A 20,495-nucleotide genomic window follows, 5' to 3' on the forward strand; every position below is an offset into this window, starting at 1 on the left:
TGCTAATTGTGAGATAGCTTATGGGATTCATTGGTCTTACTTCTAATTTACCATATTGTGTGAAAAAAAACGCGGATCTGAAGTTTGTTTGTTTTCATTTTAAATTGCGCATGATGATGCGCAAAATCGATTGGTTTGCGGAGAATGATTTTTCGTTCATAATCTTCGGTCAATTGGACCGATTAATGGAACTATCGATTCGCATCACCTCACATGCAAAACGTATTCGTCGCGCAGAAACCTGTAGTTACAGCAATGAATGGGCTGAGGTATTGGAAAGGTAATTGTGCGCTTGATACATGTAGGCCACTGTTTGCTAAATATGGTATATTGACTGTCTATATTCTCTATATATATTAGAAGAATCCTGAAAAATTGAGTAAAAAAAAACAGAAATTCCAAATTGCATGTGTCCAAAAACAAAAATTGCAAAAAGTAAGCACTGTGTAAATGACCTTTATATTGAGATTGAAAATCACTTGAATATATTAAACCAAAATCCGGTAGTTATGATATGATTGCAAGAATATTTAACTCCTTACCTGTTAGTGTAAAAATGATAGTGGAAAGTATCGAGTTTATTTGTAAAATAAGAGAAATTGTACATAAATATCAGTATTATGATATGAACGATTTTTTTAGTTGTAAATTTGATTTGTAAACTCTTACGATTATGTGAATGACGTATTTTTAAAGTTTTCAATGCGTTGACGACTTAATGAAATACAAATAATTCTGAATCTGAATCATAAATTGATGCTCGTCCCGGTTTCATTATGTAAAAGAGAAAAAGGCAGTGCTGAAATAGAAGGTGGACGAGAGATTGCAGACTCGGGGATAGGGAGTGCGTGCATAGGAGGACTCCTTCGGCGCTGGCTGGCGTGGCCAAGGGGAGATGGCAGGCATCCATCGCGGCTCTCAGATTGCCGCCGGCCGCGCTCTCGCTCTGAATCCTGCTGGGCGCGAGCAGATCAGTTCGAGGAGTCAATCGGTGCGGCTGGCGCACGGCGACATGGTCCTGCCGACCAGAGAAGCGGCCTTTGCGTCCTACGGTCTTTGCCAGTGCACGGTCTCCCACAGGAAAATCAGGGCGCTCGCCCTAGCCTTCCTCATCCTCTCCCTAGCGTACCACAACTCCGTCGAAGCATCCTGGTGGTGAGTTCGAATTTTTAAATTTCTTTTAATTGAATTTTTACATGTCAAACTTTTACATTTCACGGCTGTTTCGATTTGCACTTAATTGAAATTAGCGGAAATTAGTATTATTAAATGCATCATTTATTTATTTATTCTCCATTCGAAAGTAAATTTCATTGATTTCATAGATTCAATATAAAATTTATTTGGTGTAAATCAAAATATGCATATAATAATAATGTACAGCGTGGTACTGCATTATATAGTAAGCACTCAGCACAACTCACCTGTTTGCAACTATGTTAAAAGATATTTACAATTTTACAACTGTTCCAAATAATCGCAATATTCAAAGAGAATAAAACTTCTTTACATGCTAGAATCTGTCCAGCGACGAACAAAATTTTCAAATCACCAGTATTGAATCAGGCAACCTATATTGTGCAATTGAGCTACACATGCACAGCGATGGATTTTGCTTCAAAATTGCAAAAGTTGATCTGGCGGCCGGGAGTAACATAATCGTGCACTTGTGAAGTGCGCACAAAATAATTCAGACTCTTTCTCAAAAACTTGCACGCTTCAAGCAAATAGACACAAACATAGGCAATATTGCAGATTAATCAAAGAGCGGCCTCGCCGAGCAAAACGGCGCCGGACCACGCTAATACACCTAGCTCGCCATCGCCCGCACAAGTCGCTTTTGCTCCACAAAAACGACATCCAAAGCCTTCTCAGCACCACCCCAAATCTATGTAATAGATAAAAAAAATACAGTTCACAAAATTTTACACAATATAAATTATTCAAGATCTCAAGATACAAGATTTATTTATTTTGTTAAGCATTATATACCACATAACATACATAGTATTAACCACTTTTTAAAATAAGTCAATATAAATCATTGTTTAAATGATAAAATTCGTTCCAGTCATAGAATTTATGTTCTAATACAAAAGCTTTCACCATTTTTACAAGAACCTCGTCATTTTTGAGGATTTTAAGAGATTTCGGTAATGCATTGAAAATTCTGGGAATCATGATTTCTACAGATTTCTTAAGCTTAACTTCTTTCTCAACCATATCATCACAGCAGAGGTTGGTCTGATTATGTCTAGTCACTCTCCTCGTATCTACAGCTTGTATCACTATATTTCCGAAATAGGTTTCGGTTTTGCACTAAGAATTTTAAACACTCGAGTATATACAATGATGGTACAATCATAATATTATATTTGACAAATTTAGATAATATTTATTCCGCATAGATCAACGTAATATTAATGGTTTACAAGTATCCAACGCTTCTTTAGATCTCCAATAGGGAATTCCCGCCATGGCTCTTAACGCTCTTTTCTGTGCTCTGAATACTTTCATTAAATGGCTGGAACCCCCCCCCCCCCCAATTAAAATTCCAGACATTATATGACTTTGAACTTGTGCAAAATAGATCAATTTAAGAATATTGTCTGACACCCTTGTATTTCAGTGTAGTAAACATATGAGATATTCCTCTCATTTTGTTAGCAACATTATCACAGTGGTTAAGTGTGTCATTTATTTTTACTCCCAGAAGTTTACCAGTTTTGCCAGTTTTACAAAACTTGCACGTCATAAAACATTTTGACGTATAGTCTAATAACTCTTCTTTGCCGAGCAAATTTCATACGGGCCAATTTACGAAACAGGTTTTATGATGATATAGCGGTTTTTAAATGCATTTTTTCAATTAAAATTCTTTAATCTAGGTAAAATGAATTAAAATCCAACCAAAGTAAATGAGTCAATATGTAGAGAAAAGCAAAGGTCTCATCACTACTAAGATTTACTTTGTTTAATATCATTTTCGTGTTTTTCTTGGTTCAAGTTGCAGTTAATAATTTTCCAGGCCGTACTTGTCTTATTAGAGGCTTTTAACATTTTCTCGTCATTGTGAGTTTGGACTGCATCATTTACGAGAAAGCCAACGTACTTCTGTTTTCTTTTGTATTTGAATTTAAGACTTCTTAATCTGTCAAGTTTATTTTTCAGTGTAGATATAGGTAGCAAAGATAACAGGAAAAAGGTATCGTACATAGCCAGCAGCCATTATTTTCCTTTGAGGACCAACTAATAAAATCAAAATTATAAATAAGTTAAATAACCTTAGATCGATTTGTATTAGATCAAAACTATTTTTGTTCTTTACATACTTCCTTAAAAGTTTATCAAAATACTACTCATTGTTATCTGGGGCGGTTTTACATGCATGAAAGATATTTTTATTGCTCAGTAGCAAGTAATTTGAGCTATGGAGTTATTATTATTATTGACTTATGAGACGGCGCCACGATGTAGTTACTCATTGCGACGCGCCCCATTTGCAAGTACAAAAAAGTAAAAACTGAAGAGAAAAACAATATAACATTGAATCCATATGCTCAAAAAACTATTATTGTTGTTTATTTGTCCAAATTGTTACATCACAATCAAGTATGGAGTTTATCAGATTATGATCAAAATTTATAGCGTTAGACCATTAGATAATGCATTTCCAAATTGCCTTAAACAGAAATCATGAATGCTCCTCCCTCAAGAATAAAATAAAAACCATCTTTTTCTAATTTTCTTGTATAAGTCAGCGAGCAGAGTATTTGCTCATGCAATAGGGTCGCAGACCGTGACCGAAGCTGGTAGAGCCATCATTTGTTTTTGAATAAAAAACAATTTTCTGCGAAGGGGGATAAGCCCGATCTCTTCATTTCCATAAAAAGAGCTCTACAATATTTATTTGTCCTGAAAATGCGTGATACGGCTGCATTTAATCTTCATCCATTCGAGCGTGTGCGTTCGCATCCTTCTCTCTCAGTCACAAGGTAGTGCCGCAGGGGGACGTACCGATGTGTGCACCGCGACGGAAACTTACGGGCCATAAGGTTTTGCGAGCAAGGCTGGCGTCAATGCGGGGTTGCAGAACGATCAGGGGCTTTCAGTGGCGGCGGCAACGGTCATCTGCCGCCGAGAGCCGCCAGCCAGAATAATAGGACGGTGCTTATCGAACGCTGATCAGGGAAAGTCTCATCACATTTCCTTCGGACATATAACTATATAGATATTACGACCCCGGCTGGGAAGCGTGCCTTATGGGCCGTGTCTGAATGTTTGGATAGTTATGGGCAGAGCTTGAAGACAATTTGTATTGAATTGCCCATTGGGGAGCTTGTTCAAGCGGCATCAGCATCCGAGCTGATCATTGTCTTCTCAAACCGCGCGCCCTCTCTTCAAAAGCAAGAGAGCAAACGTTTTTTTTTTAAATTTGAAACGCAGGCGGTCACTTCGATCGTATCTGCTTTTAGACTATATTATATAGAAGTTTCTCGGCGTAAACAATAATAAGATGGGCAATTCTCATTCTGCCCTCTCCAAACTGATTCATTCACTCTGACGCATTTAAGTGCTTAAACTTAACACAGTGAACCTCAACCATAGGGATTTCGGGGTTGGTTTTCCCCTGTAGTAAGCGAGGAGGGTTATTCAAATGCTTGCCCACCCCCGCCAAATTATTAATGGCGTGCGAGATCCCTCAATTACTGAATGTTACATTAGAAAAATTTTGGATGTTTTTTTTTAATGCTGTTTTTATTGACTTATTGTAAAGACAAATTGGAGATATGTCTAATATTACATATGTCTAATGCAATAGCACTGTTAAATTCCCGGAAGTGCTAAAATTAACTGTAATCAAGCCATTGTATAAAAAGAAGGGTGAGAAATCCGATGCTAGTAGTTATCGCCCAATAGCCTTAATATCTTCTGTAGCAAAAGTATTTGAGAAATGTTTCCTCTAAAAAGAATTGAAAGCTGAAAACAATCTCCTTGCTGATGAGCAGCACGGTTTTCGAAAAGGCAGGAGCACAGTGACTGCACTTTTTAAGTTAGTGTCCGAAATCTACGATTCGTTGGAAAATAGAGAAAAAATCAATGTGATTCTGTATGACTTTTCTAATGCCTTTGGGTGTGTTGTTCCCGAAATACTGCTTGCAAAACTGAAAAAAATTGGAATTGATGATGTGTATCCCTCCTATGGTTAAGTCCTTTATTCTTACAGGTAGAAAACAACTTGTTCAACTTTTTGGTGTGGGGGTGAAAATGGCGAGCAAAAATTATTTGAGTCAACAATGGAAAATGTTTCGATTGGCGTTCCACAAGGAACAGTATTGGGCCCTTTTGGCTACTCCTCCTACCTAATGATATGCCCTTAAAAATCATTGTCACCGCTCATATCTTGTTCGCAGATGATTCATCTTTCATTGTAAAGACCAGAAACTACAAAGCCTTGAACGATAAAACCGCTTTTGTGTACACCCATGTTGACAGTCGGGAATAATTTTGCTCTCATTTATAAAATTTTCAACCCTGTCTCGCACGCACCTTTCTAAAAATTTTCGGACTAATGAAGTTACACTTATGAGGCGATAATTATCAAGGCAGCACTTTTTCCCACTCTTGAAAATAGGAGTGACTGCGGCCGTTTTCCACCCCTCTGGAAGTGCACCCTGCCGAAGGGAAATTAAATTGTTTTTATTCAAAAACAAATGGCTCTACCAGTTTCGGTCACGGTCTGCGATATCCTATTTCATGAGCAAACGCGCTGCTCTATTGTTTTTGTCGTTCACGGTTTTGCATATTAGATTGTAAGCGCGATGAAAGGGAAACTCTTGAAAGTAGATGATCATACTAGGCGGCTTATAGTGCTGACGCGACGAGTAGGGAAAAACAAATTTTATTTATAACATGTCAGCAGAATCTGGTTAAGAAAAGATCTAAAGGATTCTGCCACTCAATTTGTTTGTCTAGCATTATTTTTGTGGGCGAGATCTATATGAATAATTTTTTTTAAATGCTAGACTAGGTCACTAAAAATTTTGCTATATTGTTATTTATTATTCTCCCCATTCAAATACAACATACATGGGCAGAGCGCACTTTGCGCTCTGCGATCTGCGCTCGCGCTCTGCGCTCATGAGCGCGAGCGCAGAGCGCGATCGCACGATTTTCAAAATCGTGAGCGCGAGCGCAGAGCGCGAGCGCATTGGTCGCTGAGCGCAGCGCTCAATTGCGCTCAAACCAAAAGTAAAAATTCCCGAATTTGATCAAAAATTGTAATGAAAAACAGTGTTTTTATACCAAAAACTTCAAAACTGATCCCAATTTTGGTGATTTAACTGAAACTTTATCATTTACAATTGCCGGTGTATTTTTTGTTATATTAAAAAATTGTCTTAAAAGTCGCACTTTTTCTTTGGGTAAAATATTTTTGAGCGCAAAGCGTGAGCGCAAGACTTTTTAAAAATTTGAGCGCGAGCGCAGAGCGCGAGCGCAACATTTTCAAAATCTTGAGCGCGAGCGCAGAGCGCGAGCGCATTGTTGCCAGTGATCGCGAGCGCGAGCGCGAGCGCAAAATTGTTGAGCGCACCCATGTATGAAATACAATGAAATACACAACATCTTACATCAATTAAAAAACATTTGTTGGGACAAAAATAGGCACACAGTGCTTAAGAATAAGTCACTGAGACTCATAGCGGAGGATTTACCATGCGTTAAATACCCGACTACTCGCCGCACTGCAGCCTAAATTACTGAAGGGAAAAAATTATCATATATATTTGTATTACATGCTCTCTGCATTCTGCATTACTGGCTTATTCTAAAGATCGCTATAAATATTTTTGACCGATGCAAAGTAAATATTTCTTGAACCACAAGCGCTAAAGCGCTTGCGTTAAACGCAAGCATTTTCGGAATGTTGTTGTGGGACTCCATTTTTAATTTTACTTTTTAATTTTAAATTTCAATTAAATCGGAGAAAAAGAAAGAAAATAAGGTTTAAAACGAGAAAAACGAGAAAAAAGGTAAAAATCATCGTAAAGAATCAATTTGGAACACTCTATAGGCTATAAGTTGAAGGGTGGAAGGTCAAGGAATGCGCGGGAAACCCGCGCGAGTCTAATCGGCCCGAAAGTTGCGAAATCGGCCAGAGTTTAAGCCGACGAACCCTCTGTAGTAGTTAACGAAGCGTCGGCTTGGTGCAAAAAGCGCGGGAAACTATGGGGGATAGTCGTCTCCAAAGTAATCAAAACCCCCTCAAAGTTGGCATTGGAACACCCTACGCAGGCCCCTCAACCCGCGGGAACGTGCAAACCGCGCGGGAAACCCTCGGGAGAAAGTTAAATTGAATGAAATCAAAAACCCTCAGAGTCAGCATTGGAACACCCTGTAGTGGGCATTCAACCCGGGGCCTTGGGGAACCCGCGTGGACCCCTTGGTTTGTAAAAGCCTTGAAAACTTTCAAAAGATTTCAAAGTTTGCTTTGGAACACCCTAGACCGGGCAATTACCCCTTATTGACTTTGTTACCCATCGTAAGATCCTTGGTTTCAACGTAGTTGCGAGCCCCTTATAAAATATCCAAAGTTCATTTTGGAACACCCTGTACTGGATAATTACCCCTTATTTAATTGCACACCCTTGTGGAACCCTTAAAAGCATGTCTCCTTCAAAGGAATGAAAAGTCCTCAAAGTCAGCATTGGAACACCCTAGCGTCGTCAGCCCTTCAGCGTGAACTTGCGAAACGCGCATGGAACCCTCGTGGTTGTATATCACTTTTAAGCTTTTTAAATTTTGATAATGTTTGCTTTGAAACACCCTTATACTGGATAACTAACCCTTATTTTCTTGCAGAAGCCGCGTGAAACCGTGGGGCACAATTTATTTGAAACCCCTTAAAAAGATTTTGAAGCCCATTTTGGAACACCCTTTACCTTGTAATTACTCCTGATTTACATGCGAACCCCTCGTGAAATCGTCGGTTGTAATTTACTTGAAACGCCCCCAAGAAATTTTCATACTTTGTTTTGGAACACCCTATACTGGGCAACCTTCCCTCATGAACCTTAAAACCCCTCGCAAGGCCCTCGATGTTAATGCACTTGAAAGCCTTACTAAATTTTAAAGGTTTCGTTTTGGAGCACCCTATACTGGGCAATTGACCCCTTATAGCACTTGCAAAAACGGCATGAAACTGTTGGGCATCAATATTTTCTTGCCCATATAAAATTTCCCATTTGAACTTTGGAACACCCTACAATGGGCCATGATCTTTAATTTACATAAGAAATGTCCATTAATTGTATAGCGTAATTAATTGGAAAGTTTTATCAAAAATTTTAATAGTTAGCTTTGGAGCACCCTGTAGCAGCATCGTAGCGCGTGTGATTTTAACCCGCGGGAAACACATTGGAACGCGCGCGTCATTGCCGCGACCGCGGGAAAGACGGCCGTGCCATTTGAATTGAATTAGTAAAAAAAGTTTAAAATTAAATTTGGATCACCCCATGGTGGTCAGAGATGGCGCGTGCAATTGTATGACACGCGGGAATAAATTGTGCGCATATTTTTTTCAATGTAAATGCAAATCAGTAGAAATGTGCTTTGATAAATCTGAAACAAAAAATTAACACGGGCGCATTGGTGAAAGCAGCGGAAAGTTCCACCGTGTCAATTTATTTTAAACATTCTGCTGACTCTAACTCTTTATGTATTTTCCAACCGCAATTGACCTTATTCGGCCGCGGGTTATGAATTTCGGCTCGGGGGCCACTGGGGGGCCGCCTTGGGCCAGCGGCGATCAGTGCGTCTCATCGCGAGCGAAAACGCGTGCTAAATCCCATGAGCCGAATTTTTTGCCGAAAAATCGGCAACTCGGCCTCGGCGGGCCCGGGCGATCCCTTGAAAAATCCGCCCAAAAATTAGCTTCATTATGTTTTTTAAAAATCGAAAATCCGTCCATTAGAACGCGCGCGGCGGCCTCGCGCGTTTGCTATTTTGCCCCATAAGAATAACACAGGCCGCGAGTTATGAAATCGTCGGACGAAACTCCGAGGCGCCGCATTTTAATGTTAAAGCTCAGAACCCCGTGATTCATGCATTTTGCATCCGCCGCGGGCGGAATTAGGCCGCCGGGGCCTAATTTCACCTCGTGGGGTCAGTGGGGGCCGTCGGGGGCCCGCGGCGGCCGTTCCGACCCTTGCCGAGCGCAAACACATGTAAAATCCCATAAGCCGAGAATTCGCATGAAAATTCACTAAAAACTCGCTTTTATGCATTTTACCACCGCCGTCGGCCGAATTCGGCCGCGGGTGACGAATTCTTGCCTGGGGGCCCACGGGGGGCCACCTTGGGCCCGCGGCAATCATTACGTCTCGTGCGAAGCAAAAGCGCATGTTAAATCCCATAAGAAAAAATTTCTGCCGAAAAATCGGCAATTCGACCCCGGCGGAGCCTGGCGTCCCCTCATAAAAATCGGCCCAAAAATTAGCTTCAATTTGGTTTTGAAAAATCGAAAATCCGTCCAGTAGAACGGCCGCGGCGGCCTCGCGCGTTTGCTTTTTTCCCCCATAAGAATAACACAGGCCGCGAGTTAGCGAAGCGACGGACGAAACTCGGAGGCGCCGCGTGTTAATAAAATTCGCCGGAACCCCGCGATTCGTGCTTATTTCATCGGCGGCCGGCCGAATTCGGCCGCGGGTGACGAACTTCGGCCGTGGGACCGCAGGTGGGCCGCCCAGGGCCCGCGTCGAGCGACCCGACTCGCGTCGAGCGAAAACCCATGCTAAATCCCATAAGAAAATGTTTTTGCCGAATAATCGGCAATTCGGCCCCGGCGGGCCCGGGCGACCCCTTGAATAATCGGCCCAAAAATTAGCTTCATTTTGCTTTTTAAAAAACGAAAATCCGTCCAGTAGAAAGGTCGCGGCGGCCTCCGGCGTTTGCTTTTTTCTCCCATAAGAATAACACAGGCCGCGCGAGTTGACGAAGCGACGGACGAAACTCGGAGGCGCCGCGTGTTAATAAAATTCCTCGGAACACCGCGATCTATGCTTATTTCATCAGCGGCCGGCCGAATTCGGCCGCGGGTGACGAATTTTTGCCCTGGGGGCCCCCTGGGGGGCCACGTTGGGCCCGCGGCGATCATTACGTCTCGCCCGCAGCAAAAGCGCATGTTAAATTCCATAAGGGAATTTTTTTGCCGAAAAATCGACAATTCTGCCCCGGCGGGACCGGGCGCCCCCTTGAAAAATCGTCCCAAAAATTAGCTTCATTTTGGTGTTTAAAAAACGAAAATCCGTCCAGTAGAACGGCCGCGGCGGCCTCGCGCGTTTGCTTTTTTCCCCCATAAGAATAACACAGGCCGCAAGTTAACGAAGCGTCGGACGAAACTCGGAGGCGCCGCGTGTTAATAAAATTCGCCGGAACCCCGCGATTCGTGCTCATTTCATTAGCGGCCGGCCGAATTCGGCCGCGGGTGACGAATTTCGGCCGTGGGCCCGCCTCGAGCGACCCGATTCGCGTCGAGCGAAAACCCATGCTAAATCCCATAAGAAAAGATTTTTTGCCGAAAAATCAGCAATTCGGCCGCGGCGGGGTCGGGCGACCCCTGGATAAATCGGCCCAAAAATTAGCTTCATATTGGTGCGCGAAAAACGAAAATCCGACCACGGGAACGGCCGCGGCGGCCGCCGGCGTCTGCTCGCCCGTTCTCCCATAAGATTAACATTGGAAGGTGGATTTTCAGAAATTCGAAAACCTAATGGCTTTTTTGCTATGGGTTTGCGACCCAGGGTCCTATGGTGATTCGGACGCGTCTCGCGAAGGCGCACAGCTGGCTGATTTACTTGGTCAGGATTTTTGACTTTTCGCAATGTAATTTCTCGAAAAAACCGGTTTTTTCACCCTTCGGGGTGGCGGTAAACCTGGGGAAAAAATCGGAAAAATCGGTTCGACCCGGGAGGATGTAGGGCACGTCAGGGGCCACCGCGGACGTGATTGCCTGTTTGATCCGATTTTTTTCAGTCGGCCGTTTTCGCACTTTAATGCGAAAAAAATGCATTTTTTTGCGAATTTCGCGAAAAACCCTGAATTTAAGGTGGGAAGGAAGGTCGTGAGCGAAAAAAGAACGACGACGTCGAATTAGCAAATTTAATCGCGCGTCGAACGGTGCCAACGCCATCCTTCTCGCTCGGATAGCGGCCGAGCGGTAAAGCCGGAAAGGGAAAAAGACGTATTGGGCCCGCGCGGGCCCGGCGGGGCCCCAATCAAAAATCGGGCGAATACGGGTGGTTGAAATGGGGTGCCCTACCGGGTAAAGCGGCGCTGCGCGGCAAAATCGTCGGAAATTTGCGCTCATTGTATAATATTATCATGTTATAACATGTTATAAAATGTTATAATATCTTTAAGACACACTATATATGTCTAATGCAATAAATTTTGATCTAATCTAACCAACCTTGACTTGATTAGGCTAAACATTTCAAGAGATATGTGAGATATCTTTATGAATAAAGGTATCAATAGGCACCCTCAATCACTTCAATGGTTAGTCATGAGACATATTTTTGGATAGATTCAGAATAAATTTTATTTATTATCATTATTACTCTTTATTGACTTAAATGAGACTTATTAAATTTATTTATTGCTAATTATTGTTGATTGTGAAAATTAATATTTTTATTCAAGGAATATTGCATACATATTATTATTTGCAACATAATTTAATGCTGGTAGCGTGGTAGCCCAAACTGAGGAGAAGACTTAAATAGCTCTAAACTATGATTATAGAATAGAATTGCTTATAAAAGAGATTTTACGTGGATTACTGCACGTAAGATAAGAAAAACTGTTGCAGTAAAACTTATTATTTTAATTCCAAATTACAATCAATTACAAATTTTAGATTTCCGCCACCAATACTGACAAACTTTTCAAATTCTTATATGGCCTACCCCGCCAATTTATTAAAGGTTTGCGAGCTCCCTCAATCACTTGATGTTAAAAAATGGATTGGTTTATTGGTTATACTAAATTATTATTATAGTGACCTTTAAAGGCAAAATGGATATGGTCGATATATGTCTAATGCAATAAACTTTGATTAATCTCATCTAATAATTAAAGCAGTAATAAAATAAGATTTTAGTGAAGACTCTATCAAACCAATTATCTGCTCTTATTATTAATTGCTATCCAAACTTTACAGTTTTACTCCATTTGGTTTGATTGCCAAGAATAGCATTATTTTTCCTCATTCTTTTTATCGAATATAATCGCGGTGGTTATTGGCGGCAGAATTTCAGCAAGATTCCACCATGCCCACTCTGTTTTACGTACTATGCGAAAGACCTGTAGGCGATGAATCAAAACATTATTATGTATGAGCAATTTCCATCGAGCAACAGTTACTATCGCACAAACAAATGCTAATTGATTGTTCTCCTCTACAATTTTTTCTTCGCATTCTTCGTCACTTTTGGTGGGGAAGAGCAGGCGGACAACCAAAACACGCCGGGCCGTTTTAATTTTTTCTCTCCATCTTTCAAAGGCGATGTAACGCATCAATCAGCGGCATGTGCGTGTGTTGATTGGCAGGCGGTGGAAGCTGCCGAGACACTCAATGTTCAGCAGCTAGTTAGTAATTGCCATTGGCCTTTAAATATTTACCGAACTGTACCACCGTCTGCTCCGATTTATGGCCCCGTGCCGCCTTTCATCTCAGCCTCTCATATTCACGATCTATCCATCTATCCTCCTCCGCACACTTACTCAACTCTTCGCGTGGTCCAGCCTGGTCATCCGGCGCGCGAGTTCCAGCTGCCTCTCGAACCATTCTCTTTTCATTTGCATAAACGCGACTCCCACTTTTGTTTTTTATGGATGGACGAGTTTGTGCAAAATTTTTATGTGAAATTTCCTTAAACGGCTGAATTCACTTTCAGCAGATCTGATATTAGTTCACAAATTATATTTTCAAAAGTAGAGAGTTAAATTCAAGACAGTCAGAAAATGTCAGTAAATTTATTACTCTTAAAATGTACTTATTGAGACTTGGAGGTTGGAATTTGATTCTGAACTTTTTCCATACGTCCAATGGCTGCTTTTTGAAATACTGGAGAGTGGAGATGCAAATTTTATTGCTTAAATTTAACAATTTTACAGAGTTTTCCCCTGTGGAAAGTGAGGAGGGTTAGTAAAATATATGCTTGCCCACCCCCGCCTAATTATTAATGGCGTGCGAGCTCCCTCATTCACTTAATGATAAATTAGACATTTTTTTTATATTGCTATTATGACTGACTTGCAGTTTTGTAAAGAGATATTAGAGTACTGTATATGTGTCTAATGCAATTTATGCAATAAATTTTGATTTAATGTAATCTTTAATGATATTAATTATTACAAAATTGTCCTGGAATTACGAAGTTCTCGTCTTATAGATTGACAGTTTAAAAGATATATTATTTATTTCTTGTTATATATATTATTTATTTGCCCAAATTGTTACATCACATTGTTTACTTCCCGCTATTTAATTGATTCCCATTACTTTCCATTGGACAAAGCTCTTTCTAAAAGTGAAGGAAATATGAGATATGAGTATCTCTTTATTAAAAAATTCTAATCGTGTTCCAAGATCTCCGTTAACACACAACTCACAAAACACCCTATTTCATCAAAAGCTGGAAATCTAATTTAATTGCTAGGCCCTTTTACAATCTTTACGACGCATCAATGCTCTGCTCTCAGGGCCCGCGCTCCTAAAACTTCACGGCACGTATCCTTTAGGAAAAAACCTCGGGTGGTTTTACTCTGGTTTTACTGACGGCGTGCATTGTATTGGATTTCACCTTGCTAGATTTTCGTCAGTGGCCGCAGCAGGTCGGCCGGCCAGTCTTTGATTTCTTAATGCGTAAAGGACGTATCAGACCACAAATAAGTAACTTGAGCCTGCCGAGCCAGGGATACCCAACAAATGCCTTTAAATCGATTAACTCTCTCGAATTTGCTATTGTAAAACATCTGCAACTTCAGCACTAATTTATTTGACGTAACCATCAGCATGAAAGAAACGCCAAGCAAGGAGTCGCGGCATTTGTCAAGCAGGTTGCATCTCACAGTCTTCAGGCGGCTCACTACAAAATTGCAGGTGTGGTGGTGTGGCGCAATTCAGAGACTTTCACAGAGGGGCTTGGTGCCCCAAAAAAGGCTTTTGGGACAAAAAAACTAATTGCAAAAAATGGGATAAAAATCTGGGACAAAAAATTTCAAATAAAATAAGCTTTCAATATACTTTTACAAGAAATATTAATATTTCTGAAAGAGGTTTTGGTTTTGCACTCTAAGACACTCAAGTAATAAACATAGGCCAACACTAATTCATTGGCAAATTGATAATAAAGTGTAAAAACATAACAGACAGAAACCTAAAGCCCCCCACAACATTACACTTTATTTCCAACCCTAAAAAGCCTGCCCTTCATTTTTAATTTTGTGTGCGACAATCATCATTCATTTGAATAACAAAATTCTCTCTTGTGCGTGTTCCAGGATGTTAGGGTTACCAAACAGTATCCCGGGCGCCAACGAAGTCACACCTATCAACTACAAAGATGTTTGCAGAACGATGCACTTTCTCAGTGACAGACAGAAGGAATTGTGCGTCCTTAGCGAGAACATTCTCACGGTGAGAAAATAACTTATAATTCAAATTTTGGTTGCATACATGAAATTGGGAAAAATTATGATTGTTGCAAATGATTAGATTAGATATTTATTTATATATCACAGAAGCAATCGCTGCTCATATTGAGATACATCATCAATCATAAATTCAAAGTTATCATCAGATTAGATTAGATCAATATTTATTGCATTCGACTTAGACATCTCCAATTTGTCTCTTTGTTTATTTTGAAAAAATATTTTTCAAATACATTGAATATTACATTAAATTAATTTTACAATTATTGATCTTAATTGACTTTTGAAGCGTCGCCACGATGTAGTGACTCACTGCAACGCGCCCCATTTTTAACAAACAAGTAGAAAAAAGAGTAAAAAACAACAACAATATTACAATTCATCAATAAGTTGAAAGAACTCTTCTTTGCTATAAAATATGTGGGCATGAACAAAAGTCCTCAACTGTTGTAAGGGCAAATTGGAGATGTACTATATATGTCTAGTGCAATAAATTTTGATCTAATCTAAACTATTTTCAAAAGTCGTGTATCGAGGCTCCAATTAAGCGAATCAAAACAGGCAATTTTTTAAATAAAGCAGCCAAACAAGTCAAAGGGTTCTGCTTCGAAATGAACGAAGTCTGGGCATGACCATTAGATTAGATTAGATCAAAATTTATTGCATTAGACATATGTAATACATCACCAATTTGTCTTTACAACAAGTCAATAAAATAGCAAAATAAAACCTCCAAAAAATTTTAACTATAACATTCAATAAGTGAGTAATTGAGGGAGCGATTGAGGGAGCTCGCACGCCATTGATAATTTGGCGGGGGTGGGCAAGCATTTGACTAACCCTCCTCAAATACTGCAGGGGAAAACCACCCCCGAAAACCCTGCAGCTGAGTCTCACTCTTCCAAATTTAGGCATTCAAATTTACATGTCCAATATTCATTCATATCATAGTATTGACACTTCAGCATTACAAATTTGACACTTTTAACAAAGTTGCCATAGTCAGATATTTCTTTCAGTACATTAGGTAGTTTATTATATACTCTAGCAATCATTATCTCCGGACTCTCATTTACGCAATTTAGTGAGCTTGGCCTTACAAACAAATCAGTGTCGACGTAGCTGGTAGCACGCGTAGTTCGCACTACTACACCTGGAACATCCCGATTCAGTTTAAACTTTTCAGGAAATTTACGCACAAACTTAACGCACTCCAAAATATCACTGTTAGTCCTTGTCTGATAATCATGAACTGCACTTGTTTTTTTAAAATAGTGTGGATATTTACAAAAAAATTCTCATGATTTGAAGAGGTATATTGAAAAAAACAGGAAGTCGAACCGAGCGAAAAGCGGCCACGCAGAACAAAGAGGCTCCGTACTGCGCCAATAGCGCTCAACCGCAAGAGCTCTCACACCACTTTTTTCTGCGCCAGAAAAACCTCGTCCATCGCTTGATTCGACCCTCCCCAAATTAAAATGCTGTAACTCGACAATAAGCGTCCAGTACGCCGACGACGTTACTGTTTTCAAGACAATTACTAGCCAGGAAGGCGTCGACCAACTTCAAGATGATCTGTGCAACGTGGAAATTAGGTGCGCAAATAACGGGATGAGTTTTGAACGCAAAAATTGCAAAGTGATCGCATTTACTCACGCGGGCGATACCGTATATTTACACCCTTGGTGATACCGTCCTTGAATTTGTGAACCAGCAAAAAATCCTCGGCATCCATATTTCCCGTGACCGTCGGTGGATGGCAGGTCCACACTGATATTGTCCGCGCAAAAGCGGCGCAAATGCTTGGCTTTGCAGCCCGCAACCTGAGAGGCTGCATGCCTCGACTGAAAAGAGTTGCTAACCTCTCGCTCGTAAAGCCGTTAATGACGTATATGGACTCCCTGCGTGGCGCCCAACGATAAAAGCAAACGTCAGAAAACTGATCGAGTGCAGAATCGGGCACTGCACTTCATCTACGGCCGCAACCTGCCATTTAAAGTCAAATTAAAATTATCGCGGTCTAGCACAGGGCGCCTAAGTTGAAAATTAAGCACCACTGTCTTTGTCTGATTTAGCGTCAAAAAATTGTCACGGCAAAAATCTGACATTAAATTCACTGCCAACTGCGCTTCTTTCATTAAGCCGTAAGTCGTCTTGGAAAACAAAAGGGACGACGAATCATCCGCGTAATTTAAGAGCAACCCGACAGCTACGTGGAGCGGCATGTCACCAATGGAAACGTCAAAGCCAAATGGAAAAATAATACCACCCTGAGGAGTCCCTCTTTCAAGTAAACTGTCCTCAGAGTACACAAATGTCTCCAGCTTGCCGTCCATGACACGCAAATTGACCGCCTGCGTCCGGCCGGTCAAGGCGGAACGCAGCCACTCCAACGCAACCTCTCGGACGCCTTGAAGCTCAAACTTCCGAAGCAGCAGCGGCACGCAAATCGTTCCGAACGCGTTTGAAAGGTCGTAAAAGGTGTCAAGTGCTTTTTGCTGCTTTTCAAGCTGCTGGTGCAATTTTACAATAAACTCAAAAAGAGCAGTCGCATTGCACTTGCCCTTAATGAACCCGTGCTGCGAGCGTGGCAGCAAATTATTCGATCCATAAAAATAAAACAAACGATACAAAAAGCACTTTTCAAGAACTTTCGAAAATGTTGGTAAACTGGAGATGGGCCGATAATTTTTAACATCTTTTGAACAAGGGAGTCACAATCGCTTTTTTCATTGACTTGGGGAAAACATCGTCGCGGAATGAAGCATTTACTATATCTGCTAAGGGTGCAGCAATATAAGGCGCAACTCTCTTTGCAAGGAAAATTGGAATTTCATCCAAGCCAGCTGAACGCTTTTACGGCAATCTACTAAGCACTCTTATTATTTCCTGCACCCCAGCCAGAGACAAAAACAAACTAGAATTGCAGATGGACTGCGAAATTGGGCTATGCAACGCATTTCCCAGCTCCATTGGCGACGGGACAACAAAAGCATTATTCAGCGCGTTCGCGATTTACAAAGGGGCGACTACCACCCGATTAATACGCTCCGTTTCGACAACTTTCCCTGCACTTTTTTTTCAGCAAGGACCATGCCACTTTAGTCCTATTCTCCGCATTATCAATCACACGATTATTTGATGCGCGAATTTCGGCCTTTAATTTCCGCAAATATTCCTTCTTTTGAATTTTGAATTCCGCAAATTTTTTCATCTTTTAAATCCGAGCATGGCATTGTTTTAACTAATAATTTAATTATACCTTATTTATTTATTTATTCTCCATTCAGATACAATGAAATACACAACATCTTACATTAAGTCAATACACAAAAATTAGTAACAATTAATAATAATAATAAAAACAATAGTAATTGAATTGAATGAGGTTTATTAAAACACCATATGAGTACAACAATATAACGTACAAAACATGAAACATATACAATATTTTGCTTTAATTTACAGCTGAAGCTTCTCGGAGACTCATTTTCCTTTTCGAACAAGATTTTATGTGGTACTGAGAGCAAGGTTCATTTACAAATTACAATCAGACAGTGGATAAAAATAAAATTTATTGTTACTACAAAATAAATGATGAAACCCTTGACAAGCAAATCTCGTAAAAACATCTTTGAATTGAGCACCTTTCCATGCAAACTTTGCATCGTTTCCACGTCATAGAATTCGTTTGATACGTTAAGTTTATTTAGTTGTTGTTCATCATAATATTTTTCAAAATTATGTGCTACAAAGAGAAAATTTCTCTTTTAAATCTGATACAAACAAATCAGTTCATACATCTATTATATTTGGAGAGACCTAACGTCCTCTTAAAGTACCTGGTCTTTCCTCTCTCCAGGTTTTCAAAGTCTTGTTTAGTTAGGAATGGCCATATAATCTCATACCGTATGATGCTATTGGAGATATTTTCAAATCAAAACTTTTTAATGGCAGTGTCAATTGATATATCTTTTATATTTTAAAACAATAGTAAAACAATAATTAAAAAAAAAATGTGTTTCAAACAAGAATAATTGTTCAGCATTTGAGCTTTTTTGGTCAATAAAAAATCCTTTAATCAAAATTATGTCTACCGAGCAACTAGCGGAAAAAATATCTAAAGCAAGTTAAAACTGTAGAGATCCTTAATTACCCTTTTATGATAAATTGCAGTTGAAAAAACATATCAGTGTGGGCAGAGTTTCGCTCGAGTTTATTTCATTGAGAAACATAATACACGGTCTACCTCATTTTGTTGCACTTACTCTCGGAAATCTGCAAAGAGCCCTCTTGACGACGTACCCCACGACAAGGGCCACCATCGAGCGCCATGTTGTTCTTATAATGACTTTAAACAATTCATTAGCCGGATCGATGCAAAAAGCCAGACCAGCTCGACTATTATCGGCCAGAGGAAATAATAATAGCGGGCTCATGCATTTTCATTTATGCAGCTTTTGCAACCCCACACCGCTAATTACTGCACACATAAGAGCGAAAAAAAAATTTGAATTTGCTTATTCGCCTGCTCTTGTTCGAGGCAGCAGTTAATTATGCATTCACGTCGAGAAGTTTTCGCAACGACCAATGAGAGCTTCAAGTTGGCTTGCTCGAGTGTGGCCCTCGAGTTGCTGCACAATGCGAGAGGGGCGGCGTGTGCTTTCATTATATTCCTCTCTCAGCCCGCCGCCGGCCTCGACGCAACCCTTTCCACGCGGCGGACGCGGCTCTTTATTTTTATCTCAACGGCGGCGCCCGACATTTCTAGCATCCACAAAATGCACAAGAGCAAATATTTTCGGCATTTAATAAGTCCCCTAAGATAATGTCTGCAAATTCCTGATAATTTTGAAGTAATAAAATAAGTTGTAACCCAAAAATTTAAAGAACCTGTGGGTTTTCAAGGGCATTTAAAAAAAAATCCAAAAACGTGTATACATTGCCTTCTTGTGCCTGAAGATCAAGGTCCATAATTTTCAAATCAAAATTCAAAATAAAATTTTGAGATAGCCATTCAATTCCTCGTCAAATTGTTTGCGACGTTTCCTTTCTTTTAAGTAACAATTATTCAAAAATTTTGCGAGTTGGCTTTCCCCCTGTGGTTTTTTGAGTCGTTCATTGTTTTCTGAAACAACGACTCAATAAACCCATGGAGGAAAAGCCTTACAAAACTTAAAATGAAATGAATCTATATCCTCAATTATTAAATTCTACCACGATCATAAAAAAACGTCGTTTTTAGCGTTCTGAGATGCACTGTCAACTTCATTATTATTGTAGTAGATCAATCGAGGGTTGATTCATGGTGATTTGAATTTAAAGTTGGCTTTTTCTCGATGGATTTTTGTGAGTTTAGTCTTCTCTTGACAACCACCGCGAAAGGTATACTCAAAACACACGTTTCAATATTCTGACTAAAAATTGTTATAAAAATTAATGTTGATTCATTTTGTCAAATTTTTGTGTTAAAAATTGTTTTTTGTAAAAATGTAACCTTTCAATAATTTTTTTTTTCAGTTTTAATTTGAAAGTTATTATTATTATTTATTCTTCTCGGTCAATACAAAAATTGAAGATATTTTTAAAAAATTGTTTTTGTTCTAATTCTTGTCAAAATGTTTTCAAAGCTCAGCATGAGTTATGGCTGCAGCCCGCAGCCGAAACATGTAGAGCAGGATATTGTTTTTTCTTAAACAAAAATCCATCGAAGAAAAGCCAACTTTAAATTCAAATCACCATTCATTATTATTATAATTATTATTATTTATTAT

General features: G+C 39.9%; 1 protein-coding gene across 1 annotated transcript in view; it reads left to right on the plus strand.

Annotated features, from left to right (window-relative positions):
• Positions 1-880: 880 nt before the first annotated feature.
• LOC132198734 (protein Wnt-1-like) overlaps positions 881-20,495 on the plus strand; it is a 34,830-nt gene continuing 15,215 nt past the window's right edge. The window contains exons 1-2 of the mRNA XM_059622930.1: positions 881-1,155; positions 14,569-14,704. Of these exons, the coding sequence (XP_059478913.1) occupies positions 896-1,155; positions 14,569-14,704 (396 nt within the window). The 5' untranslated portion in view covers positions 881-895. The remainder of the gene's footprint in view (positions 1,156-14,568; positions 14,705-20,495) is intronic.

Source organism: Neocloeon triangulifer, unplaced genomic scaffold, assembly GCF_031216515.1.
Source record: "Neocloeon triangulifer isolate White Clay Creek 2 clone unplaced genomic scaffold, ASM3121651v1 ptg000013l, whole genome shotgun sequence".
Taxonomy (NCBI): domain Eukaryota; kingdom Metazoa; phylum Arthropoda; class Insecta; order Ephemeroptera; family Baetidae; genus Neocloeon; species Neocloeon triangulifer.